We start from the raw sequence: 25,904 nt of genomic DNA on the forward strand, positions 1-25,904 counted from the left end.
ACCTGATGAGTGTTGTCCTTTGTGCCAGATTCTCCCATGAGTGCATGTGGTGGTCTTTCTCCTGTTCTTGCAAGGAGCTCTCCATAAACATCCCCAAAAAACTTTTAATGCATTGTACTATATGATAATTCTAAAAATTTGACTATGGTTAGACATTGGGAACAGCATGAAAAGCAATCACATTTTCCTTGAAAGGCATTCGATTTAAAACTAATGAAAAGAAATACACAATAGAAAGTTGAAATGAAACCCACAAGATAGTAATGAAGCCAAGAGTTTGTAGGGATTACAAATTGATGTTTAAAATTCCAGTTTCATTAGACAATTGAAATATTTTAGGAGGACATATATTTTCATGTCTCAGGGAAAAGCCAACCAGTAACTGATGGGAGTAAGGAAAAAAACTTCTCTAGTGAACGTCTTATTCATTGTTGTGCAATATTGATTTCTTGCATTTTGCTGTAAGGCCACTTGTTACCTTAAAGATAAAAAGATTCTGAACTAAGACTAGGGTTACCAGGTAGACCCCGCCAAAAAACAGACACACTTGATCGTGGGTGGAGGGGGGGGGGCGGGACTGGCTGGGAGGGGGCCAGGGCTGGCTAGGAGGAGGGGGGGGGCAGGAGGTGGGGCTGGTAGGGGAGGTGTTGGGGTGGGCTAGCCGGGAGGAAGGGGGAGGGGCGGGTCCAGCCACTGGCTGCAGCCAGAGTCCAACAGGCCGCCCCCCTGGCAGGCACTCCCTCTAGTTGCTAGTAGAAGCCAGGGGGAGTAGCTGGGAGCCACTCCCCCGCCCAGCTTCTACACACAACCAGAGGCTCCCAGCTGGGAGGCGGAGCCTGGATTGGCGCTGGGAGCCTCTAGTTGTGCTCAGAAGCCAGGCGGGGAGAGTGGCTGGGAGTCCCAGCCACTGTCCCTGCCTGGTGTTTGCATGTGATCACAGGGCCAATCGCGGCCCCGCCTTCTAGTGGATTCCTTGCCCCTGCCAGGCTTCTGTCCCGTTCCCAGCTGGAAATTCAGAAAATACTGGACATTGCACATATCCGGTATTTTCTGAATTTTTCTACTAGACAGAGGGTGCAAATATCAGACTGTCCTGTAGAAAACAGGACACCTGGCAACCCTAACGAAGACCCTCTAATCTGGGTGATTAGGACAGTTCTAATATTCAGGAATGGAGAGAGAATGAATATGTTGGCTTCTTTAATAGAGAACACTGCACTGTGTGTGTGTGGGGGGGGGGAGAATAGATCTTAAAAATCAAAAAGTGAGAACAAGCAGCAACAAAACCCACCAAAGTTTCATAGCACGGACCTTCAGAAGAGGATTATGCATCTTTCAGTTTTCCTTTCCTGTCCTTAATCATTAACAAAGTGCACTTGGAGAAAGGGTGTAAATATTTAAAAATGTTTCTTGTTTTCTGTCAGTGACAAAACTTAATTGTATTGTAACTGGTTTCCTATTCAGCAATTTAAAGCTAGAACTGTGGTCACCAACCTGTCTTGACCAGTCAATTGTGAGGCGTTCGGGGCCCCACCCATTTCCTCCACCCCCTAGGAGTCCCACTACCTATTTCCAGCGACAATGGAGGTAGTGCCAGTGGAAATCCTGCAGCTGCGCGCCACTTCTGGGGCTTCCAGAAGTGTGCCGGCTGCTCCCCTCCCCCAGGTCTGTGGCATGCTGAGAACTTGCAGAGGGGTGGGGAGTCCCTAGAGAAAGGGCTCTCCGGGGCTTTTCTCCTCTGCGGGAGGGGGGAGTTGGTCCCAGAGAAGGTGCACGCCGGGGCTTCCCTCCTCTGCTGGGGGGGCGGGGAAGGGAGGGTCAGGAGAGGAGTCCCAGGAGAAGGCAGGTGCAGGGGGGCTCCCTGTCTTCTGCCCCCAGCAACACCCTGTTCCCTGCTGCAGAACCCTTTCCCCTTTCTCCTACTCCCTCTAGCACCCTGCCCCAGTACCCACTAGCTCCTTTCCCCAGTACCATGTCCCCTGCTCCCACCAGCACAGCTGGGGCCACATTAGTGAGGCTTAAGGGTTTTTTGGAGGAGTTACTTTTTTGCATCTCACTTGTGTGGCCCCAGCTGACTTTTCTGTGGGTCAATGACTCCTGCCTTAAAAGAGGTTTCCCACCCCTACTATAAATACAGACAATGCAGAAACTTTGAGTTTGACATAGTATTTTATTTAAAAATGAAGCAGGGCCAAGTCCTCATCTGGCTGCAGCATCATAACACTCCTGCACCTTCCCTCCCCTGATGCTAGATCTGAGCCTATCATGCACTGGACCCCCCTGCCCTGAGCCCCTCATATATTCCAACCCAAATCCCTGCACCCTCACGAAAAACTTTGGTTTTGTTTTGTCTTTGCAGATACATCTATATTTCTTTCACCAATGAGGGATATGCCATTCGGAATATATAAAATTCCTATTGTCGTAAGGGATAATGCAGGAAAAGAAGGAATAAGTATGGTTACAGTTAACTATTGTGACTGTACTACACCAAGTGATTGTAATAGGAGCCAACAAGTTGCACCAGCTGTTGTTCTGGGTGTATGGGCCATTCTTGCAATGATTCTGGGCGTACTATTACTGCTAAGTAAGTATATTAGTATTTTATATGAAATGAAAAATATTGTCTTTTCAAAATTAGATAAGATTCTAATATTAGATAAGATTCTAATTGCAAATTGATACTCCCTCGTCTATTAAGATTTTTATAACCTGTATTGCCATAGTACCTGAGCATTTTCCAGAAGCGCATTATATGATATGATGAATATCTGTCACTTAAGGTTCTTTTTCCTCTTTTCCTTTGTTTGGCGAAGTCGGGGGATTTTTGCATAGTTAATTTTTAAGGCTGTCATGCTATTAAAAATTAATCATGCCGTTAAACAATACTAAAATATCATTTAAATATTTTTTTATACTTTCTACTTTTTTTGTAAAATATTTCAATTGCAACACAGAATACAAAGGGTACAGTGCTCACATTTATTTTTATTAGAAATATTTGTACTGTTAAACAAAAGAGATGGGGAAATTTAAAATACTGTAATGAAATTTGAACTTAGAGAAGATAATATTTACAATGTCCTCTAAAAATCAAGAAAGGGTTTCACATGGCTGTGTTGTACCTGGGGTTGCAAGATATTTACATGCTGGATGCGCTAAAGAGTCAAATATTTTTTCATGCTTCAGCCACCATTCCAGACGACCTGTGGCCAAATTTGCAGAAGATATTAAACGGCTCAAGATAGTTAAGACCAAAGCAGTGTGAGAAGCGCTTCAAAAAGATCTCACAAAACTGATTGGGCAACAAAATAACGAACGAAATTTAATATTGATAAACAAAGTAAGACACATTGGAAAAAATAATCCCAACTATACATACAATATGATGGGGCCTAATTTAGCTATAACTACTCAAGAGAGATCTTGGCATCATTATGGATAGTTCTCTGAAAACATCTGCTCAATGTGCAGCAGCAGTCAAAAAAGCAAACAGGACGATAGGAATCAATGAAAAAGGGATAGAGAATAAGACCGAGAATATATAATTGCCTCTGTATAAAACCATGGTACACCCACATCTTGAATACTGCATATGGATGTGGTTGCCTTATCTCAAAAAAAGATATATTGGCATTGGAAAAGGTTCAGAAAAGGGCGACAAAAATGATTAGGGGTTTGGAACGGTTCCTATAGGAAGAGAGTTAAAAAGACTGGGATTTTTCAGCTTGGAAAAGAGGCAGTTAGGGGGGAATATAATGGGAGTCTATAAAATCATGATTGATGTGGAAAAAGTGAATAAGGAAAAATTATTTACTTGTTCCCATAATATAAAACTGGGGACCGTGAAATTAATAGGTAGCATATTTAAAACAAAGAAGTATTTCTTCATGCAGTGAACAGTCAATCTGGAATTCGTTGCCAGAAGAGGTTGTGAAGACCAGGACTTCAACAGGGTTCAAAAAGAATTAGATAAATTCATGGAGGTTATGTGCTTCAATGGCTATTAGTCAGATGGGTAGAAATGGTGTCCCTAGCCTCCATTTGTCAGAGGCTGGAAATGGATGACAGGAGAAGGGTCATGTGGTAATTATCTGTTCTGTTCACTCCCTCTGGGGCATCTGGCATGAGCCACTGTTGGAAGAGAAGACACTGGGCTTGACAGACCTTTGGTCTGACCAATATGGCTGTTTTTATGTTCTTATGTTTCCATGCTGATGATTAGTTCTGCTCAGTATTAATCCAAAGAAACATGGACTGACAGATGTTTTTTCATCATCTGAGTGAGATGCCAGCTACACGCGGTTGATTGTCTTTTTGGTGGTTTGAGTTCTGTAGCTTTTGCATCAGTGTATTGTTCTTTTAAGATTTCTTATAGAATGTTCCATATATCATCCTTCTCAGATTTTGGAAAGCACTTCAGATTTTCAAACCTTGGGTTGAGTGCTGTAGCTATCTTTAGAAATTCCACGTTGGTACTTTCTTTGTGTTTTTTCAAATCTGTAGTGAAAGTGTTCTTGATGAAATTATTGCTCATTTCATTCAAGACAGCTGTAACATGAAATATATGGCATACTGATTGGTGAACATGTCCTCTAAATGAAGCATGAAGGAATATGAATTGTCATGTAAATATCTTGCAACATTGGCTACAACACTGTCATGCAAATGCCTTTTCTGACTTTCAGGTGACAATGTAAACAAGCAGGTAACAATCTCTCTTGTAAATGTAAACAAACTTGTTTGTCTTAATCATTGACTAAACAAGAAGTAGGACTGATGGGACTTGTAGCCTCTAAAGTTTTATGTTGTTTTGTATTAAGTACAGTTATGTAACAAATATTTACGTTGCAAGTTGCATTTTCATGATAGAGAATCCACTATAGTATACTTAAGTAAATTGAAAGACTTTTAAAATGATTTTTATAGTGCAAACATTTATAATAAAATATTAGGCACTTGCACACATTGTATTCTATGTTGTAATTGAAATTAATCTATATGAAAATGTAGAAAAACACTTATTCAATTTCAATTGGTATCCTGTTATGTAACAGTGGGATTAAAGCAGTGTTTAACCAGAACTAATTTTTAACACACTTTTTTTAGTTAATCATGTGAATTTAACTGCAGTTAATCAACAGAGCTAGTTATTTTATTGAGCATATGTTAGCTGTGCTACATGTTGTTCATTTTGCATTTGTATTTGGAATAGAAGTGGGTGAAGTTTGTGATGTTGTGTTAAACTCTCACAAGATCTCATTTCAAAGCTTATAAAAGGCTTTGTTTCCCGCACAGGTGAGCTTAGTCTTGTAATGGTCAGTTTTCAGTTTGATTTTTGCCAGAAATGTGGAGTCCTCCTCTTGCATCTTTGTGCAACATACATGTTGTGGCTTAAACCATCAAGGTGTTTTGAAAATAGAGGACTGGGAATTTGAAGCTGACGTGGTATTTTATGAGAAGCCAGTGCAGTAAATGGCAACAGTCTTGATGTGCTTATGTTTCTGAGGAGACAGGTTGCCCCATTCTATACTAGCTGGAGATTCCTCAGGTCTGGTAGCTTCATATTGAGGTAAATTATATTTGGTTTAGTCCGACTGGGAATAAAATCTTGATATGAGAGTAACAGGGTTTACTAGTTCTAAAATATGGATGGACATGGTAACCATAAACTGTTCAGTTTATTACAGCTAATACTTTATTTATCAAACACGTTTTGCATTTAAAACTGACTTTTTAAAAACTTTTCTTGTATGTATCCAGAATATTTGAGAGTTCCATTTAACTAAAGTTTGTGCATTTCTGATAAATAACATATTTATCATTTTCTAACAATGAGAAAATGTAAACTTCAGAAATCTAAATGTATGGATGTTAATATAACTGCTTAAATAAATGTATATGTATGCTATATTTTCCTGGCTAGCAAAAAGCAGTATGAAATTTAGTGTAAAGGCAATACTTAGTTGAATGTAAACTTGGTTGCTAACCATGGAGACTCAACCTCCGTATGGGAAAATAATCGAACCCCATCAATAAACAAGATCAAAATAAATTATTTAAATCAGGGTTTCCTTTCTGCTGATTTAAATCAACGACCCTGTTTTCAAATATGACTCTTGCATACCAGAGTATTTACAGGCTTGAAATTGGCTAGTCACTAATCACACTTGGATTTGCTGGAGATAAAATACAGGCAGTCCCCGGGTTACATGGATCCGACTTACATCGGATCCCTACTTACAAACGGGGTGAGGCAACCCTGCACTAGCTGCTTTCCCCCAGCAGACCAGGGAGACGCGGAGCAGCTTTTCTCAGCAGACACCTCAGCTTGAGAATAAAGGACTGAAGGAAGTGAGGTGTGGGAGAATAAAACTGAGCTCTGGAGAAATGTTTGGCTAGAGTTTCCCCTACAATATGTACCAGTTCCGACTTACATACAAATTCAACTTAAGAACAAACCTACAGTCCCTATCTTGTACTTAACCCGGGGACTGCCTGTACTAAGTACTTTATCAGTACTAGGCAATGCATATATTCCTCTCAGACATGCACACAAATCAAGTACCTTGTACTCAAGATGTTTTTTTTTTTTTTTTCCATTTTGTAGTAATCCTGATTACGCTTTGTGTCTGTTATGGCCGGACAACAGTGCATAAACACGTGATTGATGATTCAGCTAATCAGAACTTAATTTTATCAAACACAGAAGCACCAGGAGAAGAAGTGATGGTGAGTTGTGGTTTTATTTATTTAAATATAGGAATGTGGAATGAAGGTATTTTAGCACCACAGTGTAACAGAGACCCCTTGCAAACTTGTGAATCAGTAAGTGAAAAGAAAAAAATTAGGATAATGGATTAGTAAATGTACCGATCACTTGCAAAGCGGGTTTTATTTTCAAGTAGAGAGAGGGGTTAGAAAGGAAAAAGATAGGTGTCTCAAATCTTGGTGAGGTGGGGATGTATTTAATAGCCGAGGGAGAGCTACACATGAGGCCAGGCCTGGGCAAAATAAGGCCCACGGGCTGGATCCGGCCCACGGATGCAGTGGGGAGCCCCAGGCAATGTCTTCTGCTTGCCCTGCACATCGCTCAAACGCAGCTGTGGGATGCTTTCTCTTTGAGTCGGGAGGGGAGGGAGAAAGATTCAGATGCTGCTCCTGCCCACAGCACAATCCCACTGGCCGGTTTCTGGACAGACACTGGCCAATGGGAGCTGCTTGTTTGAATAACAGGCAGCCGAGGAGCACAACCCTCCTGCTCAGTTACTCACTCAAGCACATGGCTGAGCAGTCAAACAATTTAAGCTCGGCAGGGGGGCAGGCTGGTTTGGCTGCTGGCTGGTCAGTCTTCTGGCCAGAACCTGCCTCTGGCCCCCACTTCTGCCCCACTACTCCACATGCACCCATACCACCTCCCAGATCTGGCACCTCAATATCCTGCCTGAGATCACAAACCCCTCCTATCCTAGATCACATCTCCAAACCCTGCATCCCAGTTCCCTGCCCTGGGTCCCAACTGCCTCCTTCACCCATACTCACTCCCAGACTCTGTTCTCCCTCCTGAATTTCAATCTCTTACCCCAAGTCCCTTCCTGCACCCAACTGCCATCCCAGATTTCACACTTCCTCCATGGAAGAGCGCGGCCTTCAACCACTTTCCAAAATCTTGGAGTGGCCCCCTATCAAATTATTGCCCACGCCTCCCTGAAGCTTCCAGCAGGGGAATGTAATGAAAGTGGCTGATCCACACAGAGGATAACAGCATGCAACTACTCTATCTCAACTGGTTAAAACAACATTAAAGTTGTAAAGTCAAGCACTCAAGTTTAAAAGTCGGGATGCAAATTATAGTAATGCATTGTTTGGAGGGATGTTATAATTGCACATAGCAGCTGTTATTTTCCCTCTTAAAATCGCCTTAAATCTTTCTTGGGTTTCAAAAAGTTAGGAAATATCAAATTTACAGTTGCCTGTATAATCTTAAATTGGCCACCCTGTGCCTAGGTATTGTTAATGTCTGTCTTTTAATCATGTGATTATATAAAAACACTTTCTACAGGACTCCAGACTCTTTCAGTGCAAAGGCTGAAATGCCCAAGGGAACAAAATGAAGGTTGTACAAACAACCAAAAATTTGGCTTTGCAACTTTTTAGTGCTTGGCTTTGCAACCTAAATAACATTTTATTGATATAATACTTTATAGCATACTAGCAAATGATTTTTAATACAAAAGTATCTGAGTGCTATTTGCTTCCCAAAGTGGTCATTGTAAGAGGCTATCTAAACTACAGTAAACTTCCGATAATCCGGCACCTTTAGGACCCAGGGTGTGCCGGATTATCAGATATGCCGGACTATCGGAAGGGGGGGCTATGAGGAATCTGGGGTGGGGTGGGGGGGGATGCCACTCCAGACACCTCATAGCCCCCCCTTCCGATAGTCCAGCTCTGCCCCAGGTGTCCCTGATGCAGCCACTGCTGGTCAGTTTCAGTAGTGGCTGAATCGGGGACGCCTGCAGCAGAGCAGCTGGAATGCTGCCTGGTTGGGCCGGTAGTGCTGACCCTTGGCGCGGCGAGACCAACCCGGCAGCACCCCAGCTGCTCTTGGGGACGCCTGGGGCAGAGCAGCTGGGGTGCTGTCAGGTTGGTCCCGCAGCACCGCTCCTCGGCTCTATTGGACCAACCCGGCAGCACCCCAGCTGCTCTGTCCCAGGTGTTCCCAAGTCAGCTGCTGCTGAAATTGACCAGCGTCTGATTCCAGGAAGCCGGGGCAGAGCTGCTCTGCCTCAGGCTTCCTGGAGTCAGCCGCTGGTCAGTTTCAGCAGCGGCTGAATCGGGGACAGCTGGGGTGCACTCCAGCTGCTCTGCCCCCGGCTTCTCCAATTCAGCCACTGGTCAGTTTTAGCAGCGGCTGAATTGGAGAAGCCGGGGGCAGAGCAGCTCCAATGGTCCGGCTGCCGGTAGCGGTGCCGGACCATCAGGAGTGCTGGACCATCAGATGCCGGACCAATGGAGTTTTACTGTATATGAATTTAAGGCCTTCAATTGTTTGTGATTTATCCACAAACTTCTTTTGATATCAGTGAGTGTGCTCAGCCTGGATTCAGTACAATACTGTATGCAGACAGAACTGAGACATTTCAATTTAAGCACTGACCGTTTTATATCCTTTCCAAGTTAGGTATTCAAAAGCAAAGGTGCTTAAAGAAAAGGAAATATTTCTTTGTTAGGAAAAGTTTACACCTGAAGTATTTTGGTAAGATTTTCCTCCCCACTATTATCTTTGCTTTTAGGATCCAAATATAATTCCTTTACAAGCTGCACCTGTACATTCTCGTGAACATAGGGTTGGAATGGGCAGACATGAAGTAAGCACAGGGGGAAATGCTTTTGAAATGTCCAAAGGACATCAGACCCTCAATGAACGTGGACAGGCCATGATGGAACAAGGCAGATACTCATACTCAGAATGGCACAATTTCACACATTCTCGTCTAGGTGAAGTAAGTATTTTGATATGTGTCTTAGGTATTGCACTATTTTAAATTTACAACAGTTCCTCCCCTTACCCCATGCCTTCCGTGATTGTTAGACCATTCTTTGTTTTGGTGTGGTTTTCACTGGAATTGATTAGAGTTAGGTAAATGATTTTCTTCACTTTTTTAAAAAAGCAGAACTATTTTCCATTTAGAATGCAACCTGTGTGTGAACAGACATACTTGGCTTTGGGCTAACTGTTCATTACACAGTTTTTATCTAAGTGCTTCCAAGAAATGATAATTTAAGGCCTCATGCACATACTAGATGTGATTCATGTTTTGCTATACATTAGAAAATGTACAAATGTACAAAGTGCACCAAATCCCAAGTTTCATGTGTTTGGCCCTACCCATTTCATGGCTGTGAAAAATGTGTCCTAGACTGTGAAATAAGCTCTTCCGTATGAAAGCTGATCTCCCCATGCTGCTGGGAGCACTCCAGCTGGGTTGGGGGCAGGGGGACGACTCCTAGCTGCAAGTCCTGGCTGGGGTGGGCAGGGACAGGATTTGTACATCCCTTTTATAACTGCCAGAGGTGGGTATATGAGTTCCACCTCCGAGTATTTTTCCCATACTGCAGGGTTATACAGGATCTTTCGAAACAGGGCACTTCTGTCAAAAATGCCCAGTCTAAACTGCTGGTTTTTTTCGTAGAGCCCCGTTTCGGGAAAAAAAGCAGCGGCTGCCATTATGCAAATGAAGCGTGGGTTATTTAAATCCCGGCTTCATTTGCGCTTTTGATGCGTCTAATTTACATCCCTCTGCTGACAGAATGGTGTAGTTTAGACGTACCCGGAATGTCTGAAAATGTGAAATTGGCCAGTATTAAAACTGAGGCCGTAAATTTGGTAGGGCTCCAATTATGTATAAATCATGCTTTTAATCTTATTTTCCAATGGTTTTGAATTGTTTAACAGGTTAACCAGTTTCTTCACATTTTTATTATTGTGTGTGTGATCAGTATTTTTGTTAAATACTTATTTTATAGTATTTAACTAGTATTTAACTATAGTATGAAAGATATAGACCAATTATGTGCATTTTTTGTATGTAGGAACCCATTAGAGGACACACTCTGATTAAAAATTAAACAATAAAAGGTAAATAAATTTTTTTTATGCCATACGTTTAGGATAACAATTTAAGAAAACTAATAGTATATATTGTTTTATTATGCAGAAGGTGTATATGTGCAGACAGGATGAAGAAAATAAGCATTCTGAAGACTATGTCCTTCCATATAATTATGAAGGAAGAGGATCATTGGCTGGTTCTGTAGGCTGCTGCACTGATCAGCAAGAAGAGGAGGCACTTGACTTTTTAGATCATCTGGAACCCAAGTTTAGGACATTAGCAGAAACATGTATAAAGAGATAAGTGTTTCTGTCAGAGTACTAATATCTGTAAATAAATGGTGGTGTCCTACTTCGCAGAATATAGGTATTTTTAAACTTGAAGTAGCTGATTCTATGTTTTTTTTCTTGCTAAGGGAAGTGGTTTATCAAAACATTTAGTGTGGTTTTAAGTGTGTAAATCCTGCATTAGTTCTGTGGTATGTAGATTTTTGACCAGTACTCATTTCCTATGCTTTGAAGTTCATATTTTAGGTGCTTCTCTTAAAATGATGTGAATACAATAATATTGCATTCTTTCTGGTGTTTTACTTTTCTATTGTGTTTTGCTTTTTAATATAAAACTTAGTAGTGTAGTCCTTAAGCGTTCATCTTCACATTTTTCTTTTATTTGGCTTGAGAGGTAGAAAATTTTATTTCATTTTTTTAATTCAGTGAAAAAATACTGTATCAAAATACCTTGGTTTTAATGTCTTACCTGTATACATTTCAATAGAAGATTTTAATTTACAAGTACAATTTCAAACTAGAATACTAGATGATGACATGGGAAGAAACATTAGGTTGAACTGAAAAGAAAAAAAAATAGATACATACTATGTAATGTTCAAAAGTATATTTCCTCCTATTGGACTAGTACCCACTAAGGCTACGTCTAGACTACATTCATTTTTCGGAAAACGGATGTAAATTAGATGTATGGCAATTGCTAATGAAGCAGGGATTTAAATCTCCCGCGCTTCATTAGCATAAAAATGGCTGCTGCTTTTTTTTTTTTTTTAGCACGGAGCTTTGGCGGAGAAAAGCGGCAGACGAGACACTGATCTTTTGAAAAATAAAGCCTTTTTTGAAAGATCCCTTATCCCTCATGAAATAAGGGATAAAATAGATTTTTTTTTACACAAGTTCTCAGATTCAACAAGATTTGTATATGTTAAAATAACTTTAAATAATTGCACAAAGCACACAGTGTTTCAAGATGTATACTTTGCTGATTGTTACTGTCTGGGATCATCTGCGAAGACACTGTTCTCACGAACTCAGTAACTTAAAACTGTCCAGTTATGTAAACATTCTTGTTTAATGTCTCCCTTTTTTTAAAAAAAAAAAAATGGTACAACAGTGAGTAATAAACTGGATTTTTGTAAAACAGGGACTGCAAGTGTAGTTCCATGTATTTTTTTCTAGTACATAAAAAGGAAATCTTTGCCATATCATTTAAAATATGTACTGTTGCATATTAGCCCTGAAGTTGATCTAATTATATTAACTATTCAATTTAAATACTTTCAGTTCTGTTCCAATATATGGAATAAATGGAAAACTACTTACCTACCACATCTGGGCCAAAGGGCTAGAGCGAGGGGCTTTGAAACCAATGGAGAATTCACAAATGATTGTCATAGTGTGCAGTGAAGCTTGTTCGGTGTTTCTGAGGGTCTGAGCACTTAATTAAAAAAAAAAAGTACAACAGTTGTCAGTTGAAAGTGGTGTTCACCCAATATCCTATCAATGTGATGGACTGTGGTGCTGGGGCGGATATCAAAGAATGCATATGATTTGTTAAGGGTCTGCACAAATAGCTGAAACTTTCCAAGGAAGGGTTAGCTGACTCTTATTAGGATCCCAAGGCTGAAGAATTGAACACAATATTACTAGGATTGTAAAAGCTGCCTCCATAACCATGTGTGGCTGCAAACAGAGGGGAAGGAAACACAGTGGAAAAGTTCCACACTCAGTATATCTACACTACAGTTTTGTCAGAAAAACTGCCATTTTTCCAACAAAACCAGAGTTATGTCCACACTGCAATTACGTTCTTCTGAAAGTAAATCAAAACAGAGGGGTTTTTCCAGCACCGGTAGTCCTCTTTCTATGACGAAGAAGCCTTTTTCCGTCTTTCCCACCCATCATGGTGGACTGTGGCTTCCAGACCCCCGTCATTGCCTGGCCAGCAGTCATGGTCCCAGACACACCAAGGAGTGCTGCACCACAGGCATGCCTGCATGTGTGAGGCACCACCTGTTCCCATGGGCAGCGATGCGAGCCACTGGGGGAGGAGGGGTATGGACTCCAGGGATGGCCAAGCTGCTCCTGGCTCCTCTGCCACCCATGAGGGGATTGCACTGTGGCCAGACACTTCCCTTGCCTGCCTGTCCATGTGCCAGGTGGGGGGGTTGGGTAGTGGGCAGCATAGTCCCCTGGGCCCTTCAGGGCCCCTGTGAAGCATGGCCTGCTGTGCAGCTCACAGATGGCCTTGCTCCCAGTACTTCCCCCCTCCTCTGCCCCAAGGACTGTTGGTCACCACTCTCAGAAGAGGGCACAGCCTCAGGGACAGTGTCTGCATTGATAACCTCTCCCTCAGGAAGGGAACGTTTCCCTCAGGGCCTTTCGGCACCTTGGCCTGCTGGGCCTGTCAGATGGTGGCTATCTTCAGCTGCTGGAAAGCTCACCCCTTGCGGCCAGCATCTGCCGCCCCCCCCCCCCCGGGAGAAAGGCCTCCCTCTTCCTCTCCACAATGTTGTGGAGGACACCACCTTGGGGCTGTGCTCCCCCGTGTCGAGGTGGGTCAGCAAACACCTGAACTGCACCTTGAGGTGGCTGCAGGCACACTTCACCTAGATGTGGGCTTGGTTCATGCAAGCATTAAATTGGCTCCTGCTAGGCTCCAGGTGTCAGCTATTTGGCTTCCTGAGCCATGGCATCATGGGATAGGCCGCACAATGGCATCTGAACATCCCCAACAGCAGAGTCATGGCAGCTTCCCATACAGGGTAGAGTTCCAAAACACACAGGCATTGTGCCCTGCCCAACCACCTGACAAAAGTGTCCATGAACTGTCCACTTGGGCCTTCCTATTAACATACTGGGCCACTCAATGTTTTGGTGCTCAGATCAGGATGTGGCTCTCATCTATACCTCCGGCGTGGTTTGGAAAGCCCAGGGTGGCAAATTAGGTCATGCTCAGGTCCAGGTCTCCCAGGTAGATGATCCTCCACTGTGGGATCAAATTGATGGCACTTACCATCTGCAAAAGGAAACAAACAAAAAAACAGAAGAGAGGGAGTGCCTGAACCCTTGTGAGGTGCCTACCCCCTCTCCTTCTCCAGACACCCTACGAGCCACCCTCTATTAGGCTGCCCCTCCCCCCAGCAGCAGGGCCATGTGAAGGCACAACTCCCCAGGGACAGGGCTCCTTCCCGCCCCCCAAAGCCCTCAACCTCCCTTTCCTGAAGGACCCCCTTTTCCAGGACTCCCCCTAACCGCCTGCAGGGATTGCAGCCCCAGAGTGCCTTATCTCCATGAGAAGGGCCCCGATGGTGGACTTCCCCACACCAAACTGGTTGCTCTCCAACCGGAAGCTGTTCGGGTGGTGAGCTTCCAGAAGGCAATTGTGACCCGCTTCTCCAAGGGGATTGTGGGCCGCAGGTGGGTGCTGCGTCTTCAGAGAGCAGGGATGAGCCAGGCACACAGCTCCAAAAAGGTGGCCTTTCGCATGCGGAAGTTTTAGAGCCACTGCTGGTGGTCTCACCCCTCCGTGACCAGCTGGTCCTACCAGTCCAAACTGGTGTTGAGCCCCCAGAAACTCCTCTTCACAGTGGTTAGTGGTTGCTAGAGTGTAGCTCCCGCACCCAGGGAGAGGGGCCCCAGAATGAGCTTGGGGTCGAGCTCGGACAGGAGCAGGAATGCAGCAGGCACAGGCTCTGTCTAGACTACATCCCTTTCTCGAAAAAGGGATGTAAATTAGACACTTTGAAATCACAAATGAAGCTGGGATTTAAATTTTCCATGCCTCATTTGCATAATGGCGGCCACGGGGTGTTTTGACAGAGCTTTTTGATAGAAAAATGGCAGTTAAGATGGGGATCTTTCAAAAATAAAAGTCTTTTTTTGAGGAGTACAGGATCTTTCGAAAAAGGAGGAGGGAATTGGAGCATATGACGGGGGGTTCTGATCCAGCCAGTTTAGCAAGGGCAGGGACTCCTCTTCAAGTCTCTTTCTGCAGCTGATCTTTTTCTTTGGCCTCCTTGCTAATCTAGTACCTGAGCCTCTGACTGGTGTTTTCTGTGCTACATAAGAAACTGGTGTGACTGCTTAACGAAAGGGGAGGATTAGGTGACTATTTGCTTAGTCTCATAATCACATAGTACCTGTGGCTTTGCTCAGATTATTATTCTATGTATCACTCTAAATTTAGTTTTCTAATTCCAAGAATAAATTAAAACATGTTCATGCTCCTATAAATAAATCATATCCTTTAAGACAAAGAAACTGTAACTATGAATACAGGGAGCCTAGAGAGGAAAATCCATATTTAAAATACTCCACTTAATAAAGTCATAGTAAGCTGAAAAGCCAAGAAATACAAAGTTAAAATAGACATCCCTCTTTTATTCTTTGTTGTTACTATAGCAGTTTGAGTCTAGGCAGGAAAGTGAACTTTAGCTTTTTTTACTGTGGATTGTTCTATGATTGGTATATAGTGGCTATGTAAACCACAAATATGGTAAGGAAAAAGAAACCTTCTGTACAGAGTGCTATGACAATAAGAACAAAGACATTGGGACTATAAGGACTATTCTTTCAGTGGCTCTTTCCTAGAAGCATAACATGCACTTCCCTTGGCAAACGTTGCTAGTTAATGTGATATGGTTGTGGGACCATAGCCCCCCTGATGCCTACAGATAGATAATTGCTTCAAAGATCCTATCTCCACTCTTAGCATAGGCTTCTACAGAACCTTCTACTGGGAGTGCATGATTTGGGATTCCTTTGTATTTCACACACACGCCAGAATCTGCCCCTAATGATCTGAAAATGTCATAGTTAAATCTGTGAATTTTAATACTTTTACATCCTTACCTTAATAACCTTCAGAATGCCCACATTATTTGTTGAATCTGTTACAAATTCAAAGCAGTTATCTTCATTGCCAGATAAAGTAAAATTCTGCCAACCAATTGTCTGAAAACATTTGATCACCATCTATAGCTTGTATCATTAGCAGTTGTGAACTGAGAGTATTTTCCTCAATCCTGGCTGAATACTAAAATGACAGATGCATACTCATCTCGTTAACTATGTTAACAAGCACTGAAAAGATATTTTGTAATGAAGAAATACTACTACAAAGAAGCATATGCTGGTTTTACATTTTTGAAAGATGGCATCTTCACGGTCAATATTAATTATGAATATACTCATTTGGGTGTGGTTCTGATTGCTGAATCAAATGTGAGTATTGTCTCACATGTCTGTGAATTCATCTTGGGTAAAGACAATGGTATCTTCCATGAGCAAGGATTGAATAATCTTGTGTCTGGACTACGTAATTTGTCCCCCGTTTCTGCATGAACAAAGCTGATTTCATGAGATTCAAAAGAAATCTGTGAATGTCATCACAATTGTGCCCAGAGACCATGGGCTAGTTTGTTGAACCCTTACCTATACTGGTGAGTATTTATTCATGGGAATAGTAGCTTTGAGAAGATTATTCATATGAGCAAGTTCTCCCTAGAATGAGTAAGGGCTCCACTCTTTATCTCGGGGCTGTTATGGAATAGAAATGTTAGTGATCTTACTTTTGATGGGGGAAAAAAAACTTACTGAATTCTGCAAAAGAGTTGGGAAATTATCATTGACATCAATAACTTCAATGGAACAGGTACACTGGGAAGAGATTCCATCTGCAGCTCCATCACGGTCTGAGGCTCTCACAACAAGAGAGTATCTGTCATATTGCTAAATTGGAAAGACCAATGTACACATTATTTACAAACAAAAACATTAAAAAACCACATACTGATGGGTAATTTCTTGCGGCTCCTTTCAAATATGTCAATTAGTTATAGGTACAAATATTTCCTATAATACAGCAAAAGCCCATACAACATCTCTTTATTCTAAAATAAGATCATTTCAATCTTCTGTTTCACCTTTGCAACAACTAAATATATTAATCTCTCTCATACTCTCTCTCTCTCTCCATCATGAATCTCTCTCTCTCTCTCTCTTTCCATCATGAATATTAATATATTGAAGTTTTTACCTCTCTGTCAAGAAAATTTGCTATGTGAACTTTTCCAGAATCTCTACTTAGAATAAACATTGATGCACCTGCAGGTTCCTGACTCATTATCTTGTAGGCAATTTTAGAATTCAAGTTATTTGGTTCATCTGCATTCATGGTAATTAATTTCATCACCAGTGTAGCTAGGAATTAAGACAGTATCATTTAAATTGGCATAAAAGCCCCATTTTGTAAATTTAAAGTACCTAGCAATACAAGCAGTCTTAAAAACTCAGTTAATGAAAACACAACAATTATGTTACCTATAAGGAGCTATGTTTTATTTCACTTACTAAGAAAAGAAGAGAAAGTGCTTTGTTTAGTAAATTTGTGGTTGTACAGGCAGTCCCCGGGTTACATGGATCCGACTTAAATCGGGGCGAGGCAACCCCGCACTAGCTGCTTCCCCCCAGCAGACCAGGGAGACGCGAAGCTAGCGCGCCACCCCCCCCCCCCCCCCAGCAGACCAGGGATACGCAGAGCGGCTTTTCTCAGCAGACACCTCAGCTTGAGAATAAAGGACTGAGGGAAGTGAGGTGTGGGAGAATAAAACTGAGCTCTGGAGAAATGTTTGGCTAGAGTTTCCCCTACAATATGTACCAGTTCCGACTTACATACAAATTCAACTTAAGAACAAACCTACAGTCCCTATCTTGTACTTAACCCGGGGACTGCCTGTACTTACATCAGGGGGAATCGATAGTTTGATGATTATTAACACCATTTACACTCTCTGGCAGTGGTTATTATGATGTGATAAGCAGAGGTTTTGAAACTTATACCATCAGTACATTTTTAAAAGGTAGAATCAGGATTGTAAACTATCTATAATTTTTACCACATGGAGGGCACATCTACACAGCAGGACTAAAGCCGAAATAATCTACGCAACTTGAGCTACGTCAATTGCATAGCTTAAATTGAAATAGCTTATTTCGACTTTTGACACTGTCTACACAGCAGGAAGTCTGAGTTAGAGCACCTCTTTTCCAATTTCCCTTATTCCCTGTAAATGATGGTTACTGGAGTTGGCGTAAGAAGTCCATTACGTCAAAATAACTGCTTTAGTGCAGATGCAGACTTTGTTATTTTGGAATAACATTAATTACTCTGAAATAATGCTGCTGTATAGATATAGCCTAAGTGAAGTTATTTGAAGATAGCTATTTGATATTAGTAACCCTATTTTGAAATGCCAGCAAATAATTTCTCAATAACTTATATATTGTGCTGCTTAGTACAGATTATATACAGCACATATAACCACACTATATTTTTAAAATTGTAGTCTAATCTTACATATATTTTAGGGCTTCATAAACATGTATTTGATTGAAAAACATCGTAAAAGCAAATATTCAAAATTTGTTTTCATGAAATCATAAAAATCAGACTTTTCCCCTCCTCCCCACAGGTGTCTTGAAGAACTTCTTATTCAGCAGTTTATGTCCATGCCTTCCTGGCATTTTGTAGATGTATTTTACTTTGCAGTATTAATTATACTAAACATGTTTTCATATTTGAATCTATCAAATGAATTAAATTTATTCACATGGCTTTTAACTGAACAGCTAGATTTTTAAATTTCCTTAGGATAAAAATTTGACTTTACTATCAATGGTTAAAGTAGATACACTTTGAAATTCTATTACCTGAGTTATTCAGGAAATCTGACTGTGGTTCCGTTCAGGCCTTAGTATTTATGAATACATCAAAAAAAGTAGGAGGCATTCACTAATTTTGTGGCTATATGTTACTATGTATATTGATGGCATGTGGTTAAACAAACTGCATCATTTTGTGTAGTAGGATACAGGAGGAGGAGAAAAATGGGAGCAACTGATTAAATACATTTTAAAGGAGTCCATGTCTCTAAGCAGACCTATAGCTAGCCCAGTGATAACAGACATGCCCACAATACGGAGCTGTGAAGGGGAACAGCCGCTCACATCTCAACTATCCTCTCCATCTACTCAAGTTTTGGCAGGAGGGAAAAGGGAGGATGGTAAAGCTATTAGGAGTCCCTTTGTCTCCTACCTGATGCATGTCAGAGATATGGCAAGATGTCCTCTTTACATAGGAGGGGAGGGAATGCCAGAAACAATAAATTCACATTCTTATTTATTGCCTTTCTGGGGTTAACTTCACTGCAAATTGCCTTATTTTAGAATATGACTTATGAAAAATTGAGCTAAATGATGCTTCTCATACGATTGGACAACTCATGGTCCACACTGTGATAGCTACTTATAGCTAAACCTGGGCTACAGAAATTAATTACTTTAAAAAATACATTCTCAAAAATCATTACCAAACAAGAAACATGGAGTAACATGCAGGATTGGGGCCTAAGAAAAAAAAAAGTCTTGAAATGCTTCTAATATAAAAATTGGACACTGACAAATATGATTTCAAGTCATGATATGCACAAAGCTTTAAACTTTCAAACATGTATTCATGTGAGTAATCTTTATAGTTCAGTGATATATCAATATGTGTCAAAGTTATTCACGTGTATAAGATAATTCGGAATTCTTTTGGTAGGAAGCCTTGTGCTTAGTAGGAAGTGTTTGTCATATTAGGATGTTACTTTGCAATTTGACAACTTCAGCCACTTTCTTGGTTATACAATCACATGTTTTCAGACCAAGACAAATGGGAGAAATAATATTTGATTTACCCTCAGAAACAAGTAATCAAACTTAAAAAGAAAAAAAGGAACCAATTTTCTTAAAAAATTCTAAATGTGAAAAGAATTTGAGAGCATTATGAGAAACTGAAAAAAACCATGGCAATCCTCCTGGAATCTCCACTATTGCAAATGCCCAGTGACAATTATTGTAATATGTACACTGAATATTTACTTACTCTCCATGCGACTTTCTTCAATAGATCCCATATGTACAGCTTGTGAAAATACTGGAGCATTGTCATTTATATCCAGAACTCTGATGCGAAGCACAAGAGGCGGTTCTACTTCTCTATTAGTAATTGCATGTTTAGCATAGCATGTTATCTGGATAAAGAAGGTTACAAATATACATACTTTAAAAGAAGAAGAAATAAACTCAAACTTTGAACATAATTATTAATTGAAGCTTCACTTCTTTCTCTGTTGGAATTCATCAAAAGAAGACAGGAAGTTAAAAAAAAGGAGGCTAATTACTATGCTACTAAATGGATTTAACACTTACAGCAAACGTTGGGTCACCTCTCGATCAACTATTGATGTTATATTAATTTCTCCAGTGTTTTTATTAATAGCAAAGATCCCATAAGGTGGCCGATCAATCCCTATTCCGGAGATGCTGTATACAATTGGTTGGTTTTCTTCACAATCGGATCGAATCTACAGCAATAAACAAATGGAAACTATTATGTTCATCGTAGTTTACTGAGAAAACAAGTGATGGCTTCCCCCTCCCTCACAGAATTCTCAGTTATTCTCCTCACGGGCCCCACAGACTGTATTATGTCAGAATTCATGGTGGGCTGGGAGTAGCCCCTTAGATAGCTTGTCAGTGCTGCTCTTTCAAAATACATCTATACTGCAATTAAACACCCCATTGCCTTCCTGTGCACTAGTCAGGCACCATCCCAAACCTTGCTCTTAGGGATTCTCAAAGTAGGTTGGGAAAGAAAGTGCCATTATGTGACGATAGTGTACCTGCCATCAGACAATCAGAATGTAAGCTGTACTTTCCAAAAAATGGAGCAGCATTCATGTTTCTCTTGTGATCTCGGAGGCCTCTGTACTGCCCTCAAAACACTCAGTACCACAATCTAGCCCATAACTCTCTGATCTTATGTGGATATTGCAATTTCAGTATATCTAGCAGTACTAGAGCTTCTTCCCTCTCCTTTTCTGCCTTTTTTGTTTTAGATATTCTAGACAAAATGTATTCTTTAAAGATCTCCATCAATTAGCTCAGTTAGGCCTCAAGCTTTATTAGATGTTCTTTGCAGCATCTCTCTGTGATCCCTCGAAGTGAGTCATATTTCCCCTTGGACGCCTATAACTGATGAACTTAAAAAACAACAAATGGTCTGGTAGCACTTTATAGTCTAACAAAACATGTAGATGGTACCATGAGCTTTTGTGGGTACAGCCCACTTCTTCAGATGATCAGAGTTTTGAGTTTAGACCCAACATAAATAGGGGAGAAGAAGAGTACGTTATTGATTTTAAAAATCAATAAACACCACTCCTGCACACTTACTTTGGCAATTGGATTCCTTTTTGAATTATCTTCTCCTTCTCTGCAATCTGCAGTGAATTCAATCCATTTCCGTTTTTGTCTTTTGAAGGTTTTCCATCATGTCACATTATTTTCATTCCATTCTTTCACCTTGGACAGAAAGGGTTCCAGGGTCATTATGACAGTCTGAATACAGTGGTAGGATTTAACAGAGTAAAGTAGGGAAGACCGTATGGACATCTATATAGACTCATAGCTTGTTTATAAAGCTTATAGTCACAGAGCCTAAGATGGCATGGCCCTATTTTTGCTTACGTGAATAGTCATCTGACTTTAGTAGAATTACTTTAGTGATTAGGAATTTGCAGGAGCAGATCTCTTTCTTGCTTAGCAGGTCAATATTTAAGTATTTTTGTCAGGGTTTATGGTCCAAAAATCTCTTAACTTACAAAGGCCTTTCATTTTTAATGGTAGTACATTTTCATTCTTCAAAAATATCTGCTCTTTAATAAATAGTTTTATAAATATATTACCTCAACATGAAATCCAGCGCTGACATCCAAAAATGCCTGCAAATACAGCAAAGCAGTCAGTGGAATGCAAAGGTTGGGTATCTTTCACTAACAAATCTAAGAAAAATGTACTGACACATATTCAGCACTCAATCTGTGTGTTCCACACAAGGAATTTTGTCTGTGAAACGATATATCCTGAAAGTGTGCGACTTTTACTCAGATTACTTTTGAGGTTTGGGTTTAAAGCACAATTTCCCAGTAGATGACTTAAGAGCATGTGTTAAGTGGTTGGATCACAACTAGCAGTAATTTCAGAAAGTAAACTCTCCAGTTAAGAATTGTGAGGTAGCCCAGAAGCTCTACAACCCAATGCTGCTCCCATTTCAGTCAATGGGAAATTTGCCATTTACTTCACTTGAACTTTTTCATGAATTGGTACTTCATTTGGGCGAGTTGCTATGAACATCATTTTGGGCTTAGTTTTTTGTTGTTGAAAACAAACAAAGGAACACAGAGTGAAGAGGAACAAAGAAATGACATTGATCAGAAGAAAAAGGGGTAATAGTGCCATCATTTCTTTTCAGAGAACAATAGGAAAAAAAGCAATACAGTTTATTCCATCCTTCAAGAGGAACCGAATTGCTCTTTCTGTAAAACATTAAGGGTACGTCTACATTGCACAGCTATTTCGGGATACCTCCAGTATCACAAAAAAGCTATCTTGTGTCTACACAAGCTGCCCATTATTTCGAAAAAACAGCTATGGTTACATCTTGCACTGATCTGCATTAAGGTTGTGAGAGAGAGATGCTAAACATACTGGGTCAAGTTAGCTGGGCAGGTAATACAGAACTAAGCTGTTATGGCCAGATCCTACCCACACTTTCATCAAAAACAACACAGCCCCGCTTAATTTGCACTTTCGATGTACTTTATTTACATCCCTCTGCTAACAGAGGGGTGTAGTGTAGACTTAGCCTTGGTGATTCTAGTGAAGACATGCGAATTCAAACTGAAAAGGGCTTTCTAGCTGATGCTGGTAGTCCTGCTTCCACAAAGAGTAAGGGAAGTTGAAGAGTAAGGGAAGTTGAAGTTCTCCCTTCGACTTTCTGCAGTATGGACAGTGCCAAAAGCTTAGTTAAGGTACTTCAACTTCAGCTATGCAATTACACCTAAGGTGCCATAGAACTACTTGTTGTTATTAAAGTTACAGACACGGCTACTGCTCTGAGACTTTTTAACCTCTAAAACTGAGTACCGTGTTCTGCTTCAGCATTAGTGATGTTTTCAACTCCTGGTATCATGAAACAAAATTCTAAGCTTTATCCTTGGCTGAAGGATAAAACTATTTTTCAAACATTTTCTTTGAAAATTTAATTTATATATCGTAATTGTTTCTTCATAATTTAGTACTCTAATATATTTTAAAAATTTAAAATTAAAACCTCTTCTTTAAATATGCATAAACAAAATTAGATTAAAATGATCTGATTCTGTCAGACTGCGTTTCTCATACACAGGACTACAAAAGAGGGTCCTGGATTTGCTTTAAAAGAGATTTATTGGTAAAAAGGCTGTGATTGTTCTTGCTAAGTTCATGCCAAAATCCAAGCATGGGCCAATATACTGGCTTTGTTTAAGTATAATAGGTTAGACTCTATGCCACTCTTCATATGGAAAGTTTTTACTCATATGGAGGTTCCATTAATGTCAAAGGCTGTGTCTAGACTGCAGGTTTTTTTGGAAAAAAGTAGCCTTTTTTCGAAAAAACTTCACCTGCGTCTAGACTACAGCCGCATTCTTTTGAAATTAAATCGAAAGAACGCGGCTTTTCTTTCGATGGTGGTACTACTCATTTCATGAGGAAGAACGACTTTTTCGAAAGTGCTCTTTCAAAAAAAGGCGTTCTTGAATGCAAACAGGGCTTTTTCAAAAGAGAGCATCCAGACTGCCTGGGTGCTCTCTTTCAAAAAAGCGGCTTGCTTTTTCGAAAGTACTGCTTGCAGTCTAGACGTAGCCAAAGAGATTATGCTCTGGCTGGCACACCCAGGGAAGGAAATGGAAAGATTCCCATGGAGTCTAGTGGCCTTTGGATCAGACCCTAACTAAGTAAGGAAATATTCATGTGCATAACGATTGTAGGGTCAGACCCAATGTGAATTTGCTTTAAGACAATAAAAAAAATCAGGAGGAAAGAGGCATTTTTATATAAAATTTGAAAGGAAACTTAGTTTAGTTAAGTATATCATTCAATATAGTAAAAAAGTGCAATTGATACAGTAAAATTATCAGTTCACAGTGTCAGTTATGGATTTAGGCCCTGATCCTGCATCTCTTTCATGAGAAAAGACTCCTAATGTGAACTGATCCAGGATTGGTTCCTTATTTCCATTCAGCATGGAAAAAGGCCCAACAATGCGAGAGACCTTTTCTTTTCTCATCTTCCTTGGCTATCATTGATAGCCTTCTCTTCCCTGAATACCTGCTACCAAGTCTGTTTCTCAATAGGAATATGTAGTACTAAACAGCAACTCACCACAATTTCATTAGCTGTGCATTTTAAACAAATGGGCTTCATGCCAGGTGTTGTGGAAGATTAAAAGTTGTGGTTGTAACAGAAGTTACTGTGTAATATGTGCTAATTTTAATTCATGCATCCTTCCTATAAACATTTTCCTCCAAAGATTATTGAATGAGTGTGTTGTCAGAAGCTGGTCATGAACTCTATCACTGGATGCCATTTCTAGTTATTTTTTTCTTTTTAAAAATCACTTCTCTCCAAAGGCAATGAGGTTCACAAATGGCAATTTTGTCCACTGGACTCTACTTCGCCACATTGTAAACCCTTTATTTGCATTGGTCGCCAGTTCCAAAAAGAGTAACATGCAGGTAATCCCACTCAAATCAATGGGACTGCCAATGTGACCAGATACTGCTCAGTAAGCTTTATAGTCTGGCCCCAACTCATTAGTGCAAAATGAAGAGAAGTGATTATGGGGCAGATTTTGCCACCTGAATGTAGACTGAATAGAGCCTTGAGACTGTTCACAGAGTAAGTACTATTCACTGTAAGGTGGATGTGGGGAAAAATCTGGACCTAAATTGACAAGAAAAGTATTCCCCATGAAAGGATAACGACATAGGCAAATAGGCTCTTTAGAAAGAGACATGTTGGACAAGTAGCTTTAGCCTCACTTCTAATCTAAAAAAGTACATCTAGGGAATTATTATTACCCACTTAGTGAGAGAAGGGGAGGATACTCTGCCCACATTTGGCTGCGCTCTGATTGACAGTCACAAGCCTAATTCAATGTCAGTGCAGAGCTGACCTACCGGCAGGACAGCATGAAACAAATTACACCACCCAAAGGGCACGATGAAAAACCCTGCCAGACATTACACTGATTCAGTGTCTTTTAGCAGGGACTTCCTTTGGGAGAGCTTCTGTGTAGCTTCTTTGGGAATTAAAATGGCACCCAAAGAGACTGTGCTGGTGATCTTAGTGCTTCCTTAGGATGAAATCCTCCCCTGGCTTGCAAGCAACCTCATTGTCCCAGAAAGGTGTATGAGAGTTAATGGCCTTGGAATATATATATTATAAGACTCAGCATTTTCATGTGTATTCCATATGTTGACATATGCTAAGCTATCCAATAGAATTCCTTCAAAATATATAATCACAAGGTTGTGTGGAAGATATAATATTACCACTATACGAGAACTTGGCATGAGGTATGCTATTGGAATTTTGGGGCAGATGGAAAGTTGAGTGAAGAGACAAACTTGACAGGTTTGCTGGAAGGCTCATGGAACGAGCCTTGGTACCCTTTCGCACAGCATCACAATTTTTGTCCTTTCACAGACCATTAGCCTGTGTGAGGATTCACACTGAAGAGAAGGTCCATAGTAGAGTGAGCAGGCAGTTGAGGGACGCATTTGCTAGACTGAGGCGGACATGCAATGCCAAAAAGTCCTGTTAATTAGGACCATCTTAAACATTTTTATGTTTTGTCTGTCTCAAAGATTTGCAATTCAGTTGTATAATATGAAAGACCTGGGCCACTGGCACTGGAGAAAAATATATTAAAACACCATTGAGGTCACTGGAGCTACTCCAGATTTATATTGAAGTAGCTGGGAGCAGAATTTGGCCCCTAGCATTTATATAGCATTTTGCATCCTCAAAGCAGTTTACAGTCATTCACTAATCACTAACTGACTGCCAA

The 25,904-nt window shown here is 40.6% G+C and overlaps 2 protein-coding genes across 10 annotated transcripts in view; one reads left to right on the top strand and one right to left on the bottom strand.

Moving 5' to 3' along the window:
• Positions 1-11,990, top strand: part of LOC102449618 (desmocollin-1) — a 43,035-nt gene extending 31,045 nt beyond the window's left edge. Inside the window, exons 13-17 of one of the 2 annotated variants that reach the window (XM_014577390.4) lie at positions 2,360-2,587; positions 6,611-6,732; positions 9,297-9,506; positions 10,597-10,642; positions 10,722-10,858. In XM_014577390.4, the coding sequence (XP_014432876.3) occupies positions 2,360-2,587; positions 6,611-6,732; positions 9,297-9,506; positions 10,597-10,632 (596 nt within the window). In that variant the 3' untranslated portion in view covers positions 10,633-10,642; positions 10,722-10,858. Of the gene's footprint in view, positions 1-2,359; positions 2,588-6,610; positions 6,733-9,296; positions 9,507-10,596; positions 10,643-10,721 lie in introns of both variants that reach the window. The other variant, XM_014577388.4, reaches the window with a different exon arrangement.
• The window catches only part of LOC102449867 (desmoglein-4-like), a 29,681-nt gene continuing 4,119 nt past the window's right edge, over positions 343-25,904 (bottom strand). The window contains exons 2-10 of one of the 8 annotated variants that reach the window (XR_016348780.1): positions 21,697-21,732; positions 21,185-21,313; positions 20,159-20,313; positions 19,833-19,980; positions 16,944-17,107; positions 16,502-16,636; positions 13,814-13,922; positions 12,227-12,341; positions 343-478 (exon numbers count right to left, since the gene is read on the bottom strand). Coding sequence is in view for 1 of the 8 variants with exons in the window: in XM_089776283.1 (XP_089632409.1) it covers positions 13,848-13,922; positions 16,502-16,636; positions 16,944-17,107; positions 19,833-19,863 (405 nt within the window). In the remaining 7 variants the exon portion in view is untranslated. Of the gene's footprint in view, positions 479-2,580; positions 4,552-11,305; positions 11,464-11,998; positions 12,342-13,813; positions 16,637-16,943; positions 17,108-19,832; positions 19,981-20,158; positions 20,314-21,184; positions 21,314-21,696; positions 21,733-25,904 lie in introns of those variants that run through there. The other 7 variants (XR_016348781.1, XR_016348778.1, XR_016348777.1 and 4 more) reach the window with 7 other exon arrangements.

Source organism: Pelodiscus sinensis, chromosome 2 (assembly GCF_052426305.1).
Source record: "Pelodiscus sinensis isolate ZL-2025 chromosome 2, ASM5242630v1, whole genome shotgun sequence".
NCBI classification, from domain to species: domain Eukaryota; kingdom Metazoa; phylum Chordata; order Testudines; family Trionychidae; genus Pelodiscus; species Pelodiscus sinensis.